Below are 22674 nucleotides of genomic sequence, written 5' to 3'. Positions count from 1 at the left end.
GAGGGAGCGCGCTTGATGCGGTGCGCAGGCGCGGGCTCTCCGCAGGAAAGGGGCGGGGCTGGGCGAAGAAGGCGGGGGCGGGAGGGGGCGGGGCAGAAGGGAGGGCCGAAAGCGGTGCCGCGGGCAGAGCTAAGAGGCGATTGGTCGTCCGAGGACGTCACGTGATCCTCAGAGGGTTTCCATAGCAACGCTTCTCTGCGGTCCAGCCTAGGGGGTCTTAGGTTGGCGGCTATGGGCACTGGGGGCGGGTGGCTTTTGCTGCCGCCGCCGCTGCCAGCGACCCGTCGTCGGGGTCCTGCGTGAGGTCCGGTTGGCCCGGACTCGCCTGTGGGGTGGGATGGACTGGTTACCGGACCAAGTCCCCTGCAGTTGGCAGGAGTATGGGGCGGAGTGATGCACGCCCCGGCGCCCAGTGTCGTTCTAGTTGTCAGAGGCATCGCTTCGGACCGTGCGCTGCCGGTGGCTGCGGTCCCGAGCCGGGAGCCCCTTTGCCGGGGTTGGAACTACGCTGCGCGGCCAGCGGGAGGTCCCCAAGGACGGAGTCGAAAGGTCATATCTTATCTGTCAGTGCTGTGTACAGCATCCCGACCGCACCTGCAGAGCCGGAACTAGGTATTATATGCATTGCGAGGGAGGGGGATGTTGTGGGCAGGGGCTGGGGTGACAAAACTGGGGTGAACCTGTGGAATTTGGGGTAGGGTCAGCTACTGACATCTTAAAATAAGTGGTTGTTGGGAGCAAGAATGCTAGAAAAGGATAGGGGCGAGATATACTCTCCGGTGCTGAGGGGAAACAAAATGTGTAAGGATTAGTAGAAGCCAGACCTTTAAGATATATATTTGTGATTTAAGATTTATATGATCCTGCTAGGCCAGCTTTTTAATTACATTTGACATCCTCATTTCCGAGAGCAAATCTCTTACTGAGGAGGTAAAGGCACACTAAAACTAAGGAAATGGTAGTTGTGGTGTGTGTATAACACTGAAGTACAAATATTTGCAGAATAAAATTATTCTGGACATTTAGCTGGACACTGCTCAGATAGCTTTATGTTTTCCTGACATCCTATCAGATCTAGTTCAATTCCATCTGTAGCAGAAAGCTGGCTGTTTTCCTGTTAATACCCCAGCCTTTGGTTTCCTGTGCTGTATTGAAAAGAGCACTGGACTTAGAATAAGAAAACCCTGGCTCAAGTCTTGACTTCCACTCATAATCTATTTGATTAAGGCTGCCACTTAAAATTATGAATTTCAGGTTCCTTGTTGTTAAAGTGGAGCTGATAATGTACACTTCACAAGACTGTTCTGAGGATTAAATACAGGAAAGTGTTTTGAAGCTCTAAAATTCTACATAAATGTAAAATGCATGTTACCTGTACCTTTGATTTTGGCACTAGTCATATGAATTACTTAATGATATATCACATTTTATCTTGCTCCTGGAAGAGATCAAAAGATTCTGGAGGGCAAGGTCTTGGCTTATATTTATTTTGTATCTTCCTTTACATTTGATATAATGCTAAGCATGCAGAAGGTACTCAATACATTCAGGTACTCAATTATTTATTGATGAATGAATGAAATGTGAAAGGCAGTAGTTTTAAAGTCATCACACTGAGCATAATGAATCAGTAAGAAGAGGAAGAGAGATCTCAAAATCAAGCATTTGTTGGACAGATATGCATACATATGCATATACGGATATGTATATCTACATCTACATGTATGCGTATGTATATGTGTGTGTGTGTGTGTGTGTGTATATATATATATATATATATATATATAGAGAGAGAGAGAGAGAGAGAGAGAGAGGGAGAGAGAGAGGACGTGAGCAGGGGGAGGGTAGAGAGAGATGGAGACACAGAACCCAAGAGACAGACAGAGGCAGAGAGAGACAAAGAGAGTTCACAGGAATGGAATGCATCCTTTTTCCTCTTGGGAGGAAGAAGCAATATGGCATTTTTCTCTTCCCAATTAAATCACCTTTCTAGAAAATATATCATTTAGGTGATAGAAGTGACACTTCTTTAAATTAACATTCAAGTTATGAGCAAACACTGATAAAAACTCCCCTAAGGACTGTCTTAAGAGAGCAAAGGAAAATTTTCTACCTGTTGGTACTATTTATTTTACAAAGTCATATACCAAAGTATCAGACCATTACTATGGTGAGTGGCATTATATAACTTAGAATAAAGATTTGTTTTAATATTTCTTCCTCAGTTTCAATGTATTGCTAACTTTAGTAAGAACTAAACAATATACTTGTTTTGATGTTGAAGATGATTGTACTTTTTGTTCTTCTAAATCAAGATTTTCTTTGAAGAGAAAATGAAACATTAGAAGTGCTATTGAGAGCAAATGGAAACAAGAATTTAAGAGCTAATGTATCCCCTCTCTTACATTTCTCTTCTTTTATATTAGGTCTTCTGTAGGAAATGTCTTTATTCTCTTATTTTAGAACTGGAAAAGAATCCTGGTGTAGAAATTAACTCAAGGGAATAGTGAGAGGAATTTAAAGAATTGAGTTGCTCAAGGGTATAATTGATTTGATTACTCAGAATCTTGTTCTATATGTTGAATGTGTTAAATATAATTAATTCTCAGCCGCATATTGCATAATACATTTGAGATGTAATAATATCCAAAAAGTCCTTTTCCAGTGCAGTATTTTTTACTGTCTCACAATGATAAGTACCTAGAAAATAGTAGGCATGCAACACATTTTTATCTAATGAATGAACAATCTGACAATTTTGCAATCATATTTAGAGATCGAGTATTTCCTTTTTTTCCCCTAAAGTTTATTTATTTTGAGAGAGAGAGATGGAGTACATGTGAGTGGGGGAGGGGCAGAGAGAGAGAGAAAGAGAGAGAGAATCCCAAGGAGGAGAGCTCATGACCTGAGCCGAAATCAGGAGTTGGACACTTAACCGACTAAGCCACCCAGGTGCCCCAAGAGATTGAGTAGTTCTTAATGGACACTTTCATTTCCTCCCTACCCCAATTAGCTAACCATTAAATGTATAAAGCTTTAGGGAAATGTGTGTGTGGGTATGTGTGAAGGAACCTGTCCTTAATTATCTTTTAATTATGTAATACATATTATTCAACTTTCTTGCAAATTATAATTTTTAATGTTAATTATAGTATTTAATTCATTTTAGGTAATATTATTCTCCCTATTTTAATCTTACAAATAAGTGTTGATCCCTGAAATAAAGATTTGAAGACATCTTATTTATTGTGCCAATAACCTGGTTTGGTTCAATACTAAAGTAAGATTAAATCTGAATTTTCTCAAGGTTAATGCTGCATGATACTATGTAGCTCCTTCTTATTTTCTGTGATAATGCAAAGAATGAAGGATCTTTTTAATTAGAAAGGATTTTGATAAAACTATCTTATAACGCATCTTTTTTTTTCCCCCGAATATTTTCAGCTGAGTACTCTACCTACCATGTGCTTCTTTTCCCCAGCCTTGGGACTAAATACTTAACAAACCAAGACATTGTATCTTATAGCAATGAAATGGAAGTGAGGTCAGTGTTAATCAAATATATCAAACATGTATTATATATACATATATATATAATATATATAAAATATATATTTATATTTATATAATATATATAAAATAAGTAAATAAGTAAATTTCAATTTTGGTAATGATGTAATACTACTGTTCTCTAGCAACATCAATAATACAATATAAAAAGACTTTTTAGCATGTTATCTACACTATAGTATGGTCTAATGCTTGTACATAATAATCAAATGAAGTGGTGCTGTTTTGAAACCACCAACCTCCCAAACTTGGAATGTTTGCTTTGTGATTTATTTTAGCATTACATAACTATGATTACATACTCAGGTAGAGTAGATAGGGTGAACTATTTAATAATGGGACCTTTATTTGTTTATATATTAGTACTTTTTTAAAAAGTTTATTTATTTATTTTTGAGAGAGAGAGAGAGAGAGAGAGCGAGAGAGCATGTGAGTATGAGTGGGGGAGGGGCAAAGAGAGAGGGGGAGAGAGAGAGAGAATCCCAAGCAGACCCCACACTGTCAGTGCAGAGCCTGATGTGGGGCTCGATCCAACAAACCCGTGAGATAATGACCTGAGCTGAAATCAAGAGTCAGATGCTTAACTGATTGAGCCACCCAATGCCCCAGTACTAATTAATATATATTAGTACTTCTAAGATTAAAAAAATTTTTTTTAGTTTCTTTTTTTTTTATGTTTTATTTATTTTTAAGAGACAGAATGAGTGCAAGTGGGGGGAGGGGCAGAGAGAGAGGGAGACACAGAATGGGAAGCAGGCTCCAGGCTCTGAGCTGTCAGCACACAGCCTGACACGACATGGGGCTCATACACATGTGCTGTGAGTTCATGACCTGAGCTGAAGTTGGACACTTCACTGACCGAGCCACCCAGGCACCCCTAAAATTAAAAAAGTTTTAAATCTGTGTTCTTGTCTCAGGAAAAATGTTTAGTGCTAAATGAAACAATAAACCTTGTTTGTTAAACATTGTTTTGAATGGGACTCTTTATCTATTTAATTTTTTTAATCTGCTTATGGTAATATAAAGAGAAGCTGTGGACTGCGGATTTTTAAAAGTTATTTATCCTATATTCTTTCCCACTAATGGGCTCTCTTATTGATGCTAACAGTTGTTTTAATTAAGGTTACATTTCTTGTCATACTATACAATCATAATATTTAAGATAATGATAATTTATATTTTCTTTTCTAATATTTATATCTTATTTATTTATTTTTCTTATCTTTTGCATTAGCTGGACTCTCAAAAATAGTGTTGAAAAATTGGGCGATAATAGGCATCTCCTCTTTGTTTCAATTTTATTGGAAATGGCATTGGTATTTTACCAGTTTTATTTCCTATTGTTTTATGATCTTTAGGAACGACTGTTGAAATGATCAAATGCTTTTTTTGAGAGGTCTAATGAGAAAAGCATATTATTTTATATCTTTTAATTTATAAATGTAATTAATTATATTTATATATTTTTTCACACTGAACCATTTCCACATTTCCAGAATAAATTCTGATTACTATTTTAATTACTTGCTAGATTTGATTAGTTTATATTTTGTTTACATGATTTCAGAATCAGTATGTATAAGTGATATGGGCCCATAGTATTTCTTTGTGCTATGTCTATTTAATTTTTTTTTTTTTTTTTTTTTTTTTGAGAGAGAGTAAGTGCACGTGCATGTGCAAACAGGGAAGGGACAGTGGGAGAGGTAGAGAACCTTAAGTACTTAAGTGCAGAGTTTAACCTGGGGGCTTGATCCCAGGACCATGAGAGCATGACCTGAGCCGAAATCAAGAGTCAGATGCTTAACCAACTGAGCCACTCAGGGCCCCCTCAATTTTGATATTAGGATTAGTCTAGCTTTGTAGATGAATTGAGAAGATTTTCACCTTCTTTTTTATGCTCTGGAGAAGCTGGAGAGGTGCAACTGTAGGAAATTACTGTGCTGTTTTTTCGTTGAAAGTTACAATATGTGCTTGCAAAATTGTCTGGACTTGGTTATATTTTTAGAGTTAGATCTTTCATCATCTATCTTCTGTGGTTATTGACTGGTTTTCTTTTTCTTTTTGACTCAATTTTAGAATTTATATTTTCATAATCATGCATTTCATCTAGATTACCAATTTATTGGCAAAAAGTTGCATAAAATATTTTCTTACAATTATTTTCGTATCTTTCATGACCATGGACTTATTTCTTCTCTTGTTGCTTTAAGCAAAATATTAAAATCAGAATTTTTTCCTTTCCCCAACCTGATTGTTACAAATGCTAGTAGTATATCTTTACTTCTTTTTTTTTTTTTTTTTTTTTTAATGTTTATTTATTTTTGAGAGAGAGAGAACACAAGCAGGGGAAAGACAGAGAGAGAAGGAGACACGGAACCTTAAGCAGACTCCAGGCTCTGAACTATCAGCACCTATCCCAGTGTGGGGCTTGAACCCAGGATAATAATGACCTGATAATGACCTGAGCCGAAGTTGGAGGCTTAACTGACTGAGCCACCCAGGTGCCCCATATCTTTATTTCTTATAGAAAATAGAAATTATAGTTTTTCTTTTTTAAATGTTTATTTTTGAGAGAGCATGTGAGTGGGGGAGGGGCAGAGAGAGGGGGGTACTGAGGATCGGAAGTGGTCTTTGTGCTGACAGCAGAGAGCCCAACGTGGGGCTGGAACCCACAAACAGTGAGATCATGACCCAAGCCAAGGTTGGATGCTTAACCAACTGAGCCACCCAGGCACCCCATAAAATTTATAGTTTTGATAGCATTTGAAAGATCCCACAATTCCTATTTTTTCTACTGTCTACTTTTATTCTATTAAAATTTTATTAATAGTAACAACTGCTTGATGAGTGTTTATTTTGTGTTAGACTTGGTAAACAGTCTCTTTATTTACATTATTTAATCCTCAGAGTAGCTTTAGGGCCTAGGAATTAGTGTTTACATTTTATGGATGAGGAAACTAAGGCTAAGAGAGGTTATATAACTCAGCCAATGATACTCAACTAGCAAGTAGCAGACTGGTAATGGTAATTAGGTGTGTCACATTCCAAAGCTTGTGCTTTTAAGCACCACTCTCTGCTTTCAGAAAGTCTTTCTCATTATTCCCAACTATACTGCTTACCTTTGTGCTAAAAATAAGGATATAACTATGAGGGTCCAAATAAACCCACACATAACTTTTCAATAGCCTGAAATGAAATGTAAACCGTGAACTTAAAAAATCTTGTTATTGTAATGACTTTTTAAAAAGATATTTGTTTTTCACATATTTCTGTGAGCTACCCCCACCTAATGTCAGTATTTTGAGGCTAGACATAGAGCCTGTTACCTAATATTTAGTCTATCACAAAAGATGTCACTTCTTTTTTTAGTATATGAGGAGGTCAGTAGGTGTCGATTAATAATTCCACTTAATTTTTAAAAAATTATAGCAAAATATACATAACATAAAATTTACTATCTTAACTATTTTAAGTGTACCTTTAAGCACTGTTAATTACATTCCTATTATTGTACAACCATCACTACTATCCATATCCAGACCTTTTTTCTTTTTTCTTTTTTTTTTATCCTACAGAAAAGAGCTAAGACTCTGTACCCATTAAACAATAACTCCCTATTCTCCACCACCCCCAGCCCCTGATAAGGTCCATTTTATATTCTCTCTCTCTAAATTTGACAGCTCTAGGTACCTCATATTAGTGGAATCATGCAGTATTTGTTTTTTTGTGACTGGCTTATTTCACTTAGTTTGATTTCCTCAGTTTGCAATTGTAACATGTCAGAATGTCATTCCTTTTTAAGGTGGAATAGCATTCCATTATATGTATATTCCACATTTTCTTTACCCATTCATCTATTGACAGACACTTGGATTACTTATAGCTCTTATGAATAATGTGCTATGAATATGGGTATACAAACATCTATTTGAGACCCCATTTAAAAAAGTTTTTTTTTAACATCTTATTTATTTTCAAGAGAGAGCGCGCGCGCGCGCGCGCGCGAGAGAGAGAGAGAGAGAGAGAGAGAGTGAATGGGGGAGGAGCAGAGAGAGGAGACACAGAATGTGAAGCAGGCTCTAGGCTCTGAACTGTCAGCACAGAGCCCTATGCAGGGCTTGAACTCGTGAACTGTGAGATGATGACCTGAGCCGAAGTCGGACACTTAACCGACCGAGCCACCCAGGTGCCCCTTGAGACCCCATTTTTAATTCTTTTGGTTATATTCTCAGAAGTGGAGTTGCTGGATCATCTAATTCTCTTTTAATGTTTTAAGGCACCAATTCCACCTAATTAACTAGATAGACTAAGGAAGCAGTGTTCCATTGCCTCAGGCCTATGATTTGGTACATCCCTTAGAGTCAAGGACATCAAGGTAAGGTGATCCAGGCCTTCTGTTTGGTATCAGGTCATGGGTAACAAGGAGTGGGGGTTGGGGAGAGTTTAAAGCCAAACCTCTGGGATCCAGGGTTACTTAAGTTCTTCAGCCTAGCCCACCCAGCCTCCCTAGCACCCATAGTCTAAAGGATGCCTATTGATAACAATAGTCTGAGCAGAACTATAGAAAGACTGCAGTGCTGGTAAAAATGGATATTGATTTTCCCAGGCGTTGTAGTGAGTCCATATTGTTACTATTTTGAGAGCCATTAGAGCATAGTGATTAAGAACAGGGGATTCTAGAGCTAGAGCTCCTGGGTTTCATATCAGCTCAGCCTTTACTATGTGAGCTCTCTGTGCCACAATTTCCTTATTTGAGAATAGATGTTATAATAATTCCTACCTCATAGGATTATTGGGAGGATTTAATGAGTTAATGTGTAACTGTTTAGAAAAGTGCTTGACATAGAGTTTTCACTAAATGTTAGGTACTACTAATACTATTTTTAATTAGTATAAGTTACCATGTAGCTTTCCTTAAAACCTTTGGAAATAAGATGAATAGCATGATATTCTTTGAGCTAAACTTTTTGGATTTCCTGCACTATGGATCAAAAAAGATATGTAACAGCAGTTCAAAGAGAAGGGATTTGCTCCCAGGTCAGCAGGATTAGGTGGTAGCTTGATAAAACGTGAACATCTATAGAGAATCGATACTAGTCATGACAGGAGTTGGTTATAGAAGTTTATGTTGTCTCTTATAGTCTTGGCCCCCTTAAGCACTGTCCAGGGGTCAGGTGCTATTGTGCAGATCCCACCACTTCAGGGATGGTCTCCCTGGTAAGCAGAGTATGATAGCATTAAGCATTTGATTTGAATACTGATGTCCTCTAATCCACAAAGCAACCTTCTGATTATAATTTGGCTTCCCAGGAGCTTCTCTGAATGGAGAGGCTGTATAGGCTAGACAACTTGAATTATCTGGTTGCGTATCCAGTTGTAAGTCTCACTGGAAATCAGTACATTAGCTTTCTGTTTTTACATGTCAATCTTGGGAGCTTTATTAATCCAGGTCTGCCCTGGTTAATAGATCCATTCTCTGTCTTGACTAAGTGGGTAACTGAGCCTACAAAACTGAGAGTCAAATCCTGCATCATGATAGATTCATAAAGGTAATGTTCCCCTCATCAGTTTCTTGGGATATACCCCCTGCCTCTTTTAGATCACCACATCACTAGCTGCTTTAATTTGTTGACTTGAATTTTTTTTTAATTAAAAATTTTTTTTTACAATTTATTTTTGAGAGAGAGAGAGAGCACAACCAGGGGAGGTGCAGAGAGAGAGAGAGAGAGAGAGAGAGAGAGAGAGAGAGAAAGAATCTGAAGCATGCTGTAGGCTCTGAGCTGTCAGCACAGAGCCCAATGTGGGGCTCATACTCACAAGCTGTGAGATCATGACCTGAGCCGAAATTGGATGCTTAACCGCTCAACTGACTGAGCCACCCAGGCACCCCTGGCTTGCATTTTCTTTATTGGAATTTCCATATGTGTGGCAGAAGTGGCAATTCTTCACTATCCTTATTGCCAGTTCGCTGAAGAGAGGTGGAACATTCCAACTTTTACTCTTCCCTAAATCCCTGGGCCAGCCTGGCATGATCAAGAACCCATTGTGTGGTGAGCAAGAAGTGTAATCACTGATTGTAGAAGCTTACTCCATGGAACTATTGTTTTAGGACAAGCCATCTTAGGGCAGATAGGGCTGAAAGGAACCTTAAATATGAGCTAGTCTATATCTCTTGTTTTATTAGTGGGGAAATAGAGACTACTTGCCAAGGGCCATGTGTCTTTGTGCTCTCTTAACAGTCTTGTGTCTAAGGCTAGACTATATTGGCCGAGACTTGTGACCTGTCAGTAACATTCTTCCTAGCACCAGACTTCTCTAACTAGTACAAAAATTTAACTGCCAAAAGGCACTTTTATTTTATTTCCTATAGTTCAGGCAACATTTCTCCCCTTGTTATATACCATTGAAATCCAGGTTTGCATTTGAAATACAAATTCATCAGATTTTAGGCTATGCCTTTAAGTGAATCCTTTGTAGCCTGATTGTGTCTTTTTGACCACTTTGTAGGTAGATTTCATGGCAACTACTTGGATGTATGTATGTATGTATGTGTTTAAGAAGACTATAGGGTGGGCAGGTCCTTCCCAACTGCTGTAGGGCCTCATCAGCCAGCCTGGCAAGAGGCTTCAGAGCTGGTACCCACACCCCTCAGTTGCCCATGTGGATAGAGATGCTGAATTTGTCATGTTGGGTCTTTTTTTTTTTTTAACTCTACATCCCAAATTGTGGACATGTGATTTCATGATCTAATAATAAACTTCAATAGTACCTTTTAAAATAATAATTACATTATTATATTCCAATTATAGTATAAAAATTTTCACATTAACATTAGAATATTCTTTTTAAAAAATTTAGTCATGTTTATTTTAATCACAAAAGAAATCTCTATTCTAAATATTTTTCTTTCTTTGCCTCCTTCTCCTCCTCCTTCTACGTGTCCTTTAAGCTTTTTCTAATGGCAAAACTATCTCTGTTTTTTTACATTTTTTAAAATTTTATTTTTTTAATTTACATCCAAATTAGTTAGCATATAGTGCAACAATGATTTCAGGAGCCCCTTACCCATTTAGCCCATCCCCCCTCCCACAACCCCCCCCAGTAACCCTCTGTTTGTTCTCCATATTTAAGAGTCTCTTATGTTTTGTCCCCCTCCCTGTTAATGGCAAAACTATCTTATAGCTTAGCATTACTTTTTACATACATTAAGAAAAAATTGAGTAGCAATTTACAAATGGATATACATTTTTTCTCATAATGCATCTTTACATATTTCTAAGAGGAAAGTGAGGCAGAAAATGTGAATTAATTAAACACAAAATGCTTTAATGTACATGCTCAGATGGTTAGTCAAGGAGCACTTCCTGGAAGTGTGTTTTGAACAAGATTTTAAGAGAATCTTATATATAGATATACACCGGTGAAAAAGAAAGGTTCAGAAAGAAGGGAAGTAAAAGAAACAAATTATGCATTGGGGAGCTATATCAGAAGAAGGGAGAATGGATACTAATAAAAACAAGATGTCCATTGCAGGATGGTTAAGCAAGCTCTTAACTGGAATGGATAAGGAATGTTGGGAAGCAATGATTGGTAATGTTACTGAGATGTAGATTCACAATCTTGCTACCCACATTTTGCATGAATAGTTGGCTAGATTCTAAGGGAAAACCAAAGAGCCGAGAGAGACAGTGCTTAACCTGTCAGAACTTACATTCTTGCTGATGAGACAAGGCAACTGAAGGCAGAGAAGGAGCCTTGATAGCCGGTAAGGGCAGCATGGATTTTATATGGTGTATGATGGAAGGAGCCTTTGCTGATTCTCATGTATCATCCTGCCTCTGTCATCTGCTCTGGAGGAAGAGGTCTGAGCTGGGAAATATCACATTGAGCAGGTGACTAGGTTTCAAAAATCAATTTTTGTCGCTATATATAATCAATTAGCAAAAGAACTTTTCCCCCTGACGCAAAACTCTTTAGAACCATTTTAGGAAAAAAACAAAAAAGGGCTGCCTAAAGTCTTCTATCCATGATTAACAGTTAATGGAAAATCACTGGTTTACTTATGCAGACAGTACTTAATGTCAGTAGCTTCAGGCTGTTTTCCAATTTTACAGTAAATTTTTATACCAAAACCAGTTTAGGAAGCTATTTAGTCCATGGGCTTTTCTTTTTGGGGGAAAGATGATGTGGGTAGACTAGAATGATGACATTTCCTTTTCCACACCAGAATATCAGCAAGGTACTAATGGCTCCATTTTGATACCGTCACTTTCAAAATAGATCAAGTTGCTTATGGAAACATTTTGGATTATGTTAAAAGTAGTGTAGCTTTATAATAGTTGAGCTGGTAAATAATGCAGGTTTTGCTTTTAGAGTATCAGTTTATCTCCGATCTTGGATCAGACCTAAGAGAGAAAGTCTCCAGATTTTTGTTTGCCATCTAATAAGGCCTCTGGTAGTTGGTCTCATGTGGTAGAAATACAGATTTTATTTTTTTCCTTTCTTCTTCTTCTTCTTTTCATCTGCCTCTTTGGTACTTGCTAAGTTCTCCATGATTTCCCCTCTCTCCACTGGCATTCCAAGGGGAGGCCTTCTGAGGTCCTTGGTTTCCTGGAATGACATTTGAGGCATATTCAAGTGCCTTACGACATTCCTGGGTTTATGTGGGTTTTGACCCACGTGGATCGGTGGTAGGTCTCTGAAAGGCACCAGCACAAAAACGACAGGAACCCTGAGGTCTGGGGTCAGATTGGGTTGAGGTTGTCCATTAGCCACTTGAAAAGACTGTCCAGGAAAGACATTGTTTAAGAGATAGCTGTCTAAAGCTGCCTGAGCTTTTATGATCTGATTCTCTTTTGTCTGGGGAAGAACATCAGTGAAATACGGCCTCACTCCTGTTATGGCGTTGATTTCATATGCGTTGTGCCTGTCAGCCTGTGCTCTCCCAGTTAAAATGGGCTGGAAAACAGTTGATCCTGAGACACCACTGACAAAGTTGTTGAGGAGAGAATGCCAAATGCTACCACTTATTGGGCTCAGAATGACCTGTGGCCATAAACTGGCCAGGCTCCGGAGAGCTTCGCGGTTCCAGGCCGAGGCAGGAAATTCAGGCTCAGTGTGATAGAGCTGAGAAAAGTAAATGCTAAGAGTAACATCTGGATACATTATTAAGAAATTGTACATTTTGCTGATGCAGCAGTGGTCAGCTTCATTACAAGGGGAGTTGCTGGAGTACAGAATGATATGCCTGATGGCGTCATTATTGCGTATGGCTGAGTCGAGATAACCATTCATCTCAAATAACATTGATTCTGGATGGGTGTTATTGCCGGTGCAACTGCTAGCATGGCCCTTTTGCACCAGGCTTCCAGAGGAAGTTTTTAGTTCATAAAACGTGAGGTGCTTTGTTTGAGGATATGCTGGCCCATAAGGGAATCCAAAAATCTGATAAAATTCTGTGTAGGGAACCCTTGCTTCTTCTCCTGTCCGAATATGGTAGGGACAGTTAGAGCAATCTAGAGAGAAGCTTAGCCAGTAATAAGGTTTTACAATTGTTCCATGATTTGCTAGGTATTCTTCATATAAGGGCTCCATTGCTAGTTTTATTGTCTTCTAGCTGCAACCCTAAACAAGGAAGAGAAATTATATATAAAAGCAGTGCAGGAAAAACGAAAGAAAATGCATTAACTTATTGAGCCATTATTATTTTTAATGCGTTAAATGCATTAACTTATTGAGCCATTTATTATTTTGAGCCATTAACTTACTTTTCTCTAAAGGAGGTAGAGTGCAATAGCTACAGAATCTTTGATTCTAGAACGTACTGATGTATATCCATAGATTAGAAAGCTCGGGATTTGTCTCTCTTCATTGAGAATCTTGAGGAGTGGGGAGGAAACAAAAAAGAAAGGCAAAATTACACCTTTATCTGTTTCATAGACCTGACTGAGGCAATAGAGCAAATGGGTTAACAGCGCAAGTTCTGGAGACAGACTGCCTTATTTCAAATCTGGGCTCTGTCGCCTAACAGCTTAGTGACTTTCTGCAAGTTGTTTACAGTTGGGAGTCACAGCTTCCTTGTCTGTAAAATGAGGGCAAGGGTAGTATCTACCTCCTAAGGTTTTCTCGAGGACCGAATGATGTAATCAATATAAAATGCTTTATTATGTGCATATGTATCATATTATTATATGAAGGACTCAATAAATATGAGCTGTGAGTAGTGGTAGTACAAATCCCAGGATTATCTAGATGATTCTTATTTATGAAAGTCTAAAGGAACAAGCAAGGGTTTTGCAATTTGTTCATAATGTTCTTCTTTTGTCTCTTTTCTGAATGATATTATCTAATTATCTGCATGGGTTTTGAGTGTACCTGCATTTAAAATCAGTTATTTCTTCAGATCATTGGCAGTAAATGGGAGATAACTATCATTTTGGGAATGGGATCATGGGGTCTATTTTGCTTAATGGTAGAGACTTGTAGGAATGATTATTCTTTGGGTCGTGGACACTTACTCATTGCCATCTGAGAGTTGTATTTCCAGTGGGTGGGTCTTGTTAGAACATTTTGGAAACTTTACCATTCTGGAAAGCACATATGGTCCTTTAGGATATTTCAAATAAATAGTTTCTGGTATGTTAAACCACAAAACTTAAGCTCTTTTAAGTTTTGTTTTGTTTTTCCTTTAAACAAAAATTTCTGTTACCATTATTCCCAAAGAGCAACCTAGGGCATTATAGTATAGTTTTAAGAACATTAAAAACATTTTTTTTAACGTTTACTTATTTTTGAGAGAAAAGAGACAGAGTGTGAGCAGGAGAAGGGCAGAGAGAGAGGGAGACACAGAATCTGAAGCAGGCTCCAGGCTCTGAGTTGTCAGCACACAGCCTGACGCGAGGCTTGAACTCACGAGCCATGAGATCATGACCTGGGCTGAAGTTGGATGCTGAACCGACTGAGCCACCCAGGCACACCAAGTTTTAAGAACATTAAAAAAACCCCCACCTTTTTGTTATACAAGTATTACATATTTCTTGTAGAATATTTTTTAAAATACTGATACTTGAAGGGAAAAATAAAAACTCATGCTGTTGTGTCTCAGTTTACATTCCCATAACTGTTTACGTCTCTTCCCTCTGATCTTTTTGCTACATGTGTTCGTTATGCACAACATAAATAAAATCATGTTTATACTTTGCTTTTTCACTTAGTATTACGTCATTAGCATTTCCCCGTGTTTTTAAAAATTCTTCAAAAAACAATATTCATGGCTAGTTAGTATTTTATTACACAGCTAATATGTAATCAAATATTCAGGTGTTTGCCTCTTTTATGATTATAAATAATGATTTGATGAACATTTCTGTAGATAAATTGTATTTTTCTTTTCTCTAGTGTAGATTACTAAAAGTTGTATCGGCTCAAGCTTTGTCAGATTGATTCTTGGGAAGGTGTTCCAATTTTATTTCATTCCCTCCCTGCGATGTTTATCATTTATCGCTTCCTTTGCCGATTTGAGAAGTGAGCATCGGTATCCCTTTGTGGTTATAATTTGTTACCTTTTCAGTTCGTTGTGAGGCTGAACACTTTTTCACACACTTATTGGTCTGTAGTATTTATTCTTCTGTGAAATACATTTCATTCCTAACCCCCCTTTTTTGAGGTGTTCCTGACTGGTTTGTAAGAACTCTTTATGTATTAAGAATATTAGCTGTTATAACTTTTGCAAGTATTTCACTTGGCTTATAGAGCCATTTAATTATGCTGGTGGCATTTTTAATTATATCAAATTTTACATTTTTATAAGGTCTAATCTTTAGGCTTAAGATTTAGTTTTTACTATTGTACTTAGAAAAGACTTCCCTATCAAAGAGGAGTTAAATCCCCATATATTTTTCTAGAATATATATCTTTTACATTTAACTCTCTGTCCAGGCAACAAAATGGACAAAGTAGCAAATTTAAATGAGATAAACTGACCATTATAAAACAAACAAAATGACACATTTTGTCATTTTAGAAGTACTTATTATAGTCTTTCATATGGAAGCACTTTGATCAACTTCTTTCTTTTTCAACCCATATCACCTCCGTTCCTGTTCTTCTGGTACAGCTGAAGCCTACAGAGTTCCTTTGCTAACCCTGTTCCGGGCAGAAAATATTTTAGGAGCCCCAGGCCTGCTGTGGATGGAATGTGACTTCACTCATGTCACCATTATCCTAACGGCGTGTATCGGCAGTAATTCTGGACACCACACACCCATCAAATTCAGGTTTCTCCTAATCTGTCATGTCAATTTAATCCATAAGAGCAGGTATCTGCCTCAGTTTCCTCCTCAGTGCTATATTTTCCTGATGCAGCTGAATCCCTGCCCTGAGGCTTCCTAGACCTCATAACTTTTCCTCAGGGCCCTGCATTCTTCCTGTTTTGTCCTTGGCAATGAATCCATTACCTGGAGCCTGACATCATCTCCTGCTTGATCCTGAGCATTGTTTTCTCCCTGGATCTCCTCCTCTTTCAGCCTTACTCATCAGACTATATCTCTCTGAATATTAAACCTTGCTGAAACCCAACCCAAAGTCTCACTTGCTCCTGGTGCCCTGGATGTGGTCTGCTGTTCAGTGGCACACCTGATACTCAAGTTACTACTCAAATGACAATTTCAAGTCATGCATGATTTGGGTAAGATGTTATAGAAGCAGTATCAAGAGGTCCTTTTCTGCCTTTGTGTTTTGGGGGTGGGTGGGATGGGTGGAGTTAACTATATGTAATGGTCCCAGAATTACTCTTATGGGAAGCATAAGTCTGTGCGTGTTTCAAAGTAAAGGCAGTATGGAAAGTCCTGATTGCTTTTCTAAGCACTCCTTTCTTTTTGCTCCCTCTCCCATTTTAGCCAGGAATGGTGCATTATTACTGTAAGGAGATCTTGAGGACTAGTGGCCTTTATATGTAATGGAGGGAGCTCTGGAGTTTCATTCTTGCTAAATGGCTTTTTAGTGTTGACCAACTGTGGTTCTCTATTGGTGAAGTCTTCAATTTTTCAGAGGGTCTTTCTTCCTTCCTTCCTTCCTTTCTTTCTTTCTTTCTTTCAATGGAATGCTTCACGAATTTGGTGTTATCCTTGCACAGGGGCCATGCTAATCTTCTCTGTGTCATTCCCATTTTAGTATATGTGCTGCCAAAGTGAGCACCAGAGACTGTTCTTTGATCACCTTCATCTGAAGGGAAATGGGAAAGAACACCTGCCCCCTTTGAACTCTTAAGAGACTTTGTGGTGTATGTCATCAGTTTGCCACTGATCACAGACTATCTTGTATTATTATCTTTTGGTATCTGCCCTTTCATTCTCCCCCTACCCAGGCAGGGGCCCTGTTCAGCCCAGGGCCTACCTTAGAAATCTTAGTTGGTTCACAGGCCAGGTTGGCTAAGACTTGTCTCCCAGCATCCTGTGTCCCCACTAGCTGGTCCATTTCCCCCACGTTGGCTGTGCTTGGGAAAGGCGTGCTACCCTCTTAGAGCAGATCTACGGGCAGTAAGAGGCAGAGATCTGCAGAACCCAGATCCTTGCTTCCGGTTGTGCGTAGCCCCTGGACTGCGGCCCTGGGACGACAGCCTTCCTTAACTTAACATAAATGAGACATACATGAGGACAATCTGCTCTCTCTTCATCCAGCTAGGGTTTAGTGAGTGCTGGTAAAGCACAGTTTGCACTGGAGTAATTGGAGAATGGAGTTTGCCCTTCCCAATCTGTGCACAATCTGTTAGCAGCTAAAAACAAATGTTAGCAGTTATAATTACCATCATTTTGTCTCCAGGCTTGGATCACATTCCAGGTGTTCTAGAAGATAGTCCGTTTCCTTTCTTTTCTCTTTTAAGTACCATGCCCTGTTTGAAGCGGCTTCAGAGGGCAATTGTGCTGTAAATCTTCACCTCCTGTATCTGTTCAGGACTCTTTCGTAGTTTGTGCCTAGTAGTTCCTTTGAACTTTGCTGTCCCAAGTTAGAAAGACCTTTCTGAGGTATGGCTGCCTCTAAGAACACTGTTGAATTGGTGCCATGGTAACGTTTGCAAAGCAGCTACTGCTAGGATACGGCTCTGACACTTATTACTTTATTTGCATTTCAAACCACCTGTTCCAAAGATGAAAATATACATGAATGCATATTCCAGTCTGGATAAAAGCATACTATCTGACTATTTATGTGAACGTCTTGGGTTTTTTTTTTTTTTTTTTTTTTTTTTTTTCTCCCTCTGGCTATAAGAATCAAGCTCTGAAGTCATGCCTCTCAGAGTCTTTGTCCTGATCCAGAATAAGTGCCAGGCCTCATGTGTGGATACGGTTTGTTGGTTGTGTTGCCTGTGGAGGCACAAGGGCCTTTTCTTAGGAGGCTTGCCCTTCTGGGAGAGGGAGGCACCTATGAAAGGGAGCAGAGACTTGATTTCCCCCAAAAGAGGCGCTTTTTACTACTAGGTCCACAGTCCCTGAAGAGAAAGCTCTTCAGTTTGTCCAAACCTGAGTCATTATGTGCTAGTAGTCTCTCTCCTCTTACATATTCTCTGGGAGATCCTTCCTATTGGTATGTAGGTGGGTCCTTCCAGCTTAAGGCAAACTTTGCCTCCAGATCAGTTGTGGCCCTTTCTCCATAGTTAATGGAAGAGCCACTCAGCCTTTTCCCCTCTGTTCCCTTGCCTCCCTTCAACTCCACACCATCTCCTAGGACATTGAACTTGTTGGTAGTCATAATTCATTGTCTATGGCCTCTCCCAATTACTCCCTCTTTCCTCTTCCTCAGGCCACTTGAAGGAACCAGTGGTGATCACTATTGTGTATTTCCATTACCTACCACCAAAAAGTTCTTAAATATATACTATGCTGAAGATAGCCCATCAGCGATAATGGAAGCACCTAGAAGGCTTCCTGCAGCAGTGTTACCACTCTTAACTGGTTCCTCCATCAAACTCCCAGTCTCCACAACAGCAAGTGTCCTTTCTCCTCTAGGGGGCTCCTTCTAGTTTAGATGTTTCATGTTGATCTCTGCCTTTTAAGGGTCTCACGTGTATTCACTTAACTCCTCAGCTAGTTATTTGTCAGTTACATTGTCTTCCATGTTTTTTTCTTGGTGTGTGCTCACTGTTGTATCCCATTCCTTCCCCATGACTGGCCGCTGATCATGCCTTTGTCATTCTCACCTCCTGCCTCCATTTTCATAGTATCTCCTGAGTTTACAACTCAGCAAACTTGTAAATATAAAACCAAAATTTCACCTTTTATTTAACATTAATAAATGACATCCCATTTAAAAATATTACCTTAAAAATGAACCTCTATCCACTAGTATATTTACCAATTGCATTTTAGGTAATTTTAGGGATGGGTAATCCCTACATAGCCACCATTTTTAAAAACAGCTCTATTGAGGGATAATTGAAAAATAAAAATTATGTATTAAATTTAGGGCGTACAACTTGATCTTTTAAAAAAAATTTTTTTTTAACATTTATTTATTTTTGAGACAGAGAGAGAGCATTAACAGGGGAGGGTCAGAGAAAGAGGGAGACACAGAATCTGAGACAGGCTCCAGGCTCTGAGCTGTCAGCACAGAGCCCGATGCGGGGCTCGAACCCACTGACCGTGAGATCATGATTTGAGTGGAAGTCAGATGCTTAACTGACTGAGCCACCCAGGCACCCCATCTTGATCTTTTGATAGGTTTCTACATTGTGAAATGATCATAACAATCTAGCTAATAACATATCATATAGTTATCTTTTGGTGGGGGGTGCTGTATGAGAGCATTTAAGAGCTACCCTCTTAGCAAATTCAAGTATGCAATATTGTATTATTGTATTATTAACTGTAGTCACCATGCTGTACGTTAGATCTTTAGAATTGAGTCATCTTGCATAACTGAAACTTTGTACCCTTTGACCAACATTACTCCATATCCTCTTTGCCCCTGCCCCTGGCAATCAACACTTTACACTAAGCTTCTGAGTGTATTTTATTTTATTTTATTAAAAATTTTTTTTTAATTTTATTTTTTATTTTTAAAAATTTACATCCAAATTAGTTGGCATATAGTGCAACAATGATTTCAGGAGTAGATTCCTTAGTGCCCCTTACCCATTTAGCCCATCCCCCCTCCCACAACCCCTCCCATAACCCTCAGTTTGTTCTCCATATTTGTGAGTCTCTTCTGTTTTGTCCCCCTCCCTGTTTTTATATTATTTTTGTTTCCCTTCCCTTATATTCATCTGTTTTGTCTCTTAAAGTCCTCATCTGAGTGAAGTCATATGATTTTTGTCTTTCTCTGACTGACTAATTTCACTTAGCATAATACCCTTCAGTTCCATCCATGTAGTTGCAAATGGCAAGACTTCATTCTTTTTGATTGCCGAGTAATACTCCATTGTATATGTATACCACATCTTCTTTATCCATTCATCCAACAATGGACATTTGGGCTCTTTCCATACTTTGGCTATTGTTGATAGTGCTGCTATAAACATGGGGGTACATGTGTCCCTTTGAAACAGCACACCTGTATCCCATGGATAAATGCCTAGCAGTGTAATTGCTGGGTCGTAGGGTAGTTCTATTTTTAGTTTTTTGAGGAACCTCCATACTGTTTTCCAGAGTGACTGCACCAGCTTGCATTCCCACCAACAGTGCCAAAGAGATCCTCTTTCTCCACATCCTCACCAACATCTGTTGTTGCCTGAGTTGTTAATGGTAGCCATTCTGACAGGTGTGAGGTGGTATCTTATTGTGGTTTTGATTTGTAGTTCCCTGATGATGAGTGATGGTGAGCATTTTTTCATGTGTTGGTTAGCCATCTGGATTCTTCTTTGGAGGAGTGTCTATTCATGTCTTTTGCCCATTTCTTCACTGGATTATTTGTTTTTTGGGTGTTGAGTTTGATAAGTTCTTTATAGATTTTGGATACTAACCCTTTATCTGATATGTCACTTGCAAATATCTTCTCCCATTCTGTCAGTTGCCTTTTAGTTTTGCTGATTGTTTCCTTCACTGTGCAGAAGCTTTTTATTTTCATGAGGTCCCAGTAGTTCATTTTTGCTTTTGTTTCCCTTTCCTCCGGAGACGTGTTGAGTAAGAAGTTGCTGTGGCCAAGATCAAAGAGGTTTTTGCCTGCTTTCTCCTCGAGGATTTTGATGGCTTCTTGTCTTACATTTAGGTCTTTCATCCATTTTGAGTTTATTTTTGTGTCTGGTGTAAGAAAGTGGTCCAGGTTCATTCTTCTGCATGTCGCTGTCCAGTTTTCCCAGAACCACTTGCTGAAGAGACTGTCTTTATTCCACTGGATATTCTTTCCTGCTTTGTCAAAGATTAGTTGGCCGTACATTTGTGGGTCCATTTCTGGGTTCTCTATTCTGTTCCATTGATCTGAGTGTGTGTTCTTGTGCCAGTACCATACTGTCTTGATGATTACAGTTTTGTAGTATAGCTTAAGTCTGGGATTGTGAAAAAAAATTTTTTTTAATATTTATTCATTTGCTGAGAGAGAAAGAGAGAGACAGAGTGTGAGTGGGGGAGGGGCAGAGAGAGAGGGAGACACAGAATCCAAAGTAGGCTCCAGTCTCTGAGCTGTCAGCACAGAGACTGACATGGGCTTGAACTCACAGACTGCGAGATCATGACGTGAGCTGAAGTTGGCCGCTCAACCGATTGGCCACCCAGGCGCTCCTATGAGTGTATTTTAGATTCCACATATAAATGACATTATACAGTGTGCGTCTTTCTGTTTCTGGCTTATTTCATGAAACATAACGTCCATCAGGTTCATCCACGTTGTGGCAAATGCCAGGATTTTTTTTTAAAATCTGAATATTCCATTGTATGTATATACCACATCTTCTTTTTTCATTCATCTGTCTATGGACATTTAGGTTGTTTCCATATTTTGACTGTTGTGAATAACACTGCAATGAATATGGGAGTGCAGATATTTCCTTGGGATACTGATTCGTTCTTTTGGATAAATACCCAGAAGTGGGATTGCCAGATCACATGGTAGTTTATTTTTAATTTCTTGAAAAACTGCCATATTGTTTTCTATAATGGCTCTACCAACTTACATTCTCACAGTATAGAAGGATTCCCTTTTCCATGTCATCACCAACACTTTGTTATCTTTTGTCTTTTTTTTTTTTAACGTTTTTAATGTTTATTTATTTTTGACAGAGAGAGAGACAGAGCATGAGCGGGGGAGGGGCAGAGAGAGAGGGAGACACAGAATCCGAAGCAGGCTTCAGGCTCCAGGCTCTGAGCTGTCAGCACAGAGCCCGACGTGGGGCTCAAACCCACAGACCACGAGATCATGACTTGAGCTGAAGTCAGACGCTCAACCAACTGAACCACCCAGGCACCTCTCTTTTGTCTTTTTGATAATAGCCATCTGAACAGGTGTGAGGTGATATTTCGTTGTGGATTGGATTTACATTTCCTTACTGATTAGATTATTTGGTTTCTTTTTGCTATTATATACTTCCTTATATATTTTGGCTATTAGCCCCTTACACATATGTTGTCTGCAAATGTTTTCTGCCATTCTGTAGGTCATACCTTGTTGGCAAATGCTTTCTGCCATTCTGTAGGTTGCCTTTTCACTTTGCTGATTAAGTTTCTTTAGCCTTGCAGAAGCTTTTAAGCATCACGTTGTCCCACTTGTCTACTTTTGCTTTTGATGCTTTCACTTTTGGTGTCATATTCAAAAATTTATTACCAAGACCAATGTCGAGAACCTTTTTCCTGTTTTCTTTTTTAGTAGTTTTACACTTTCAGCTTTTATTTGTCTTTAATCCATTTTGTGTTGGTTTTTGTATATGGTGTGATGTAAGAGTCCAGGTTTACTCTTATGCATGAGCCACCATTTTTACTACATCTGTTGGGTATAGGAAAATTCCAAAGGAAGATCCACTTTGCAAAACTCCATTTGGATTGCACAGAATGATTTTGAAAACGGAATTTAACCACAAGGAAATGAAGGACCTTGAACATGGGGTTCTTTCTCACAATTCTTATTGCTAAGTTGACATGCACAAGAAAGGAAAACTTTGAAGAAACATCTATTCCCCCAAAC

At 38.8% G+C, this 22674-nt stretch overlaps 2 protein-coding genes and 1 non-coding gene across 4 annotated transcripts in view; 1 reads left to right on the top strand and 2 right to left on the bottom strand.

Moving 5' to 3' along the window:
• Positions 1 to 204: 204 nt before the first annotated feature.
• The window catches only part of RGL1 (ral guanine nucleotide dissociation stimulator like 1), a 256632-nt gene continuing 234162 nt past the window's right edge, over positions 205 to 22674 (top strand). For both annotated transcript variants that reach the window (XM_060643730.3, XM_060643729.3), the window contains exon 1: positions 205 to 612. The gene's annotated coding sequence lies outside the window, so the exon portion shown is untranslated. The remainder of the gene's footprint in view (positions 613 to 22674) is intronic.
• Positions 10872 to 17602, bottom strand: APOBEC4 (apolipoprotein B mRNA editing enzyme catalytic polypeptide like 4). The gene is made up of 2 exons (XM_060643733.1): positions 17372 to 17602; positions 10872 to 13194 (listed from the first exon to the last, which is right to left on the bottom strand). The coding sequence occupies exon 2, from the start codon at positions 13162 to 13164 to the stop codon at positions 12058 to 12060; it is 1107 nt and encodes a 368-aa protein (XP_060499716.1). The 5' UTR covers positions 13165 to 13194; positions 17372 to 17602; the 3' UTR covers positions 10872 to 12057.
• LOC132687015 (U6 spliceosomal RNA) lies at positions 16659 to 16764 on the bottom strand. The gene has a single exon (XR_009613957.1). It is a non-coding gene; the product is annotated as a U6 spliceosomal RNA (small nuclear RNA).

This window comes from Panthera onca, chromosome F1 (genome assembly GCF_046562875.1).
Source record: "Panthera onca isolate mPanOnc1 chromosome F1, mPanOnc1 haplotype 2, whole genome shotgun sequence".
Lineage (NCBI taxonomy): Eukaryota > Metazoa > Chordata > Mammalia > Carnivora > Felidae > Panthera > Panthera onca.
The sequence above is the reverse complement of the archived record's forward strand: the minus strand, read 5'-3'. Positions and strand labels throughout refer to the sequence as shown.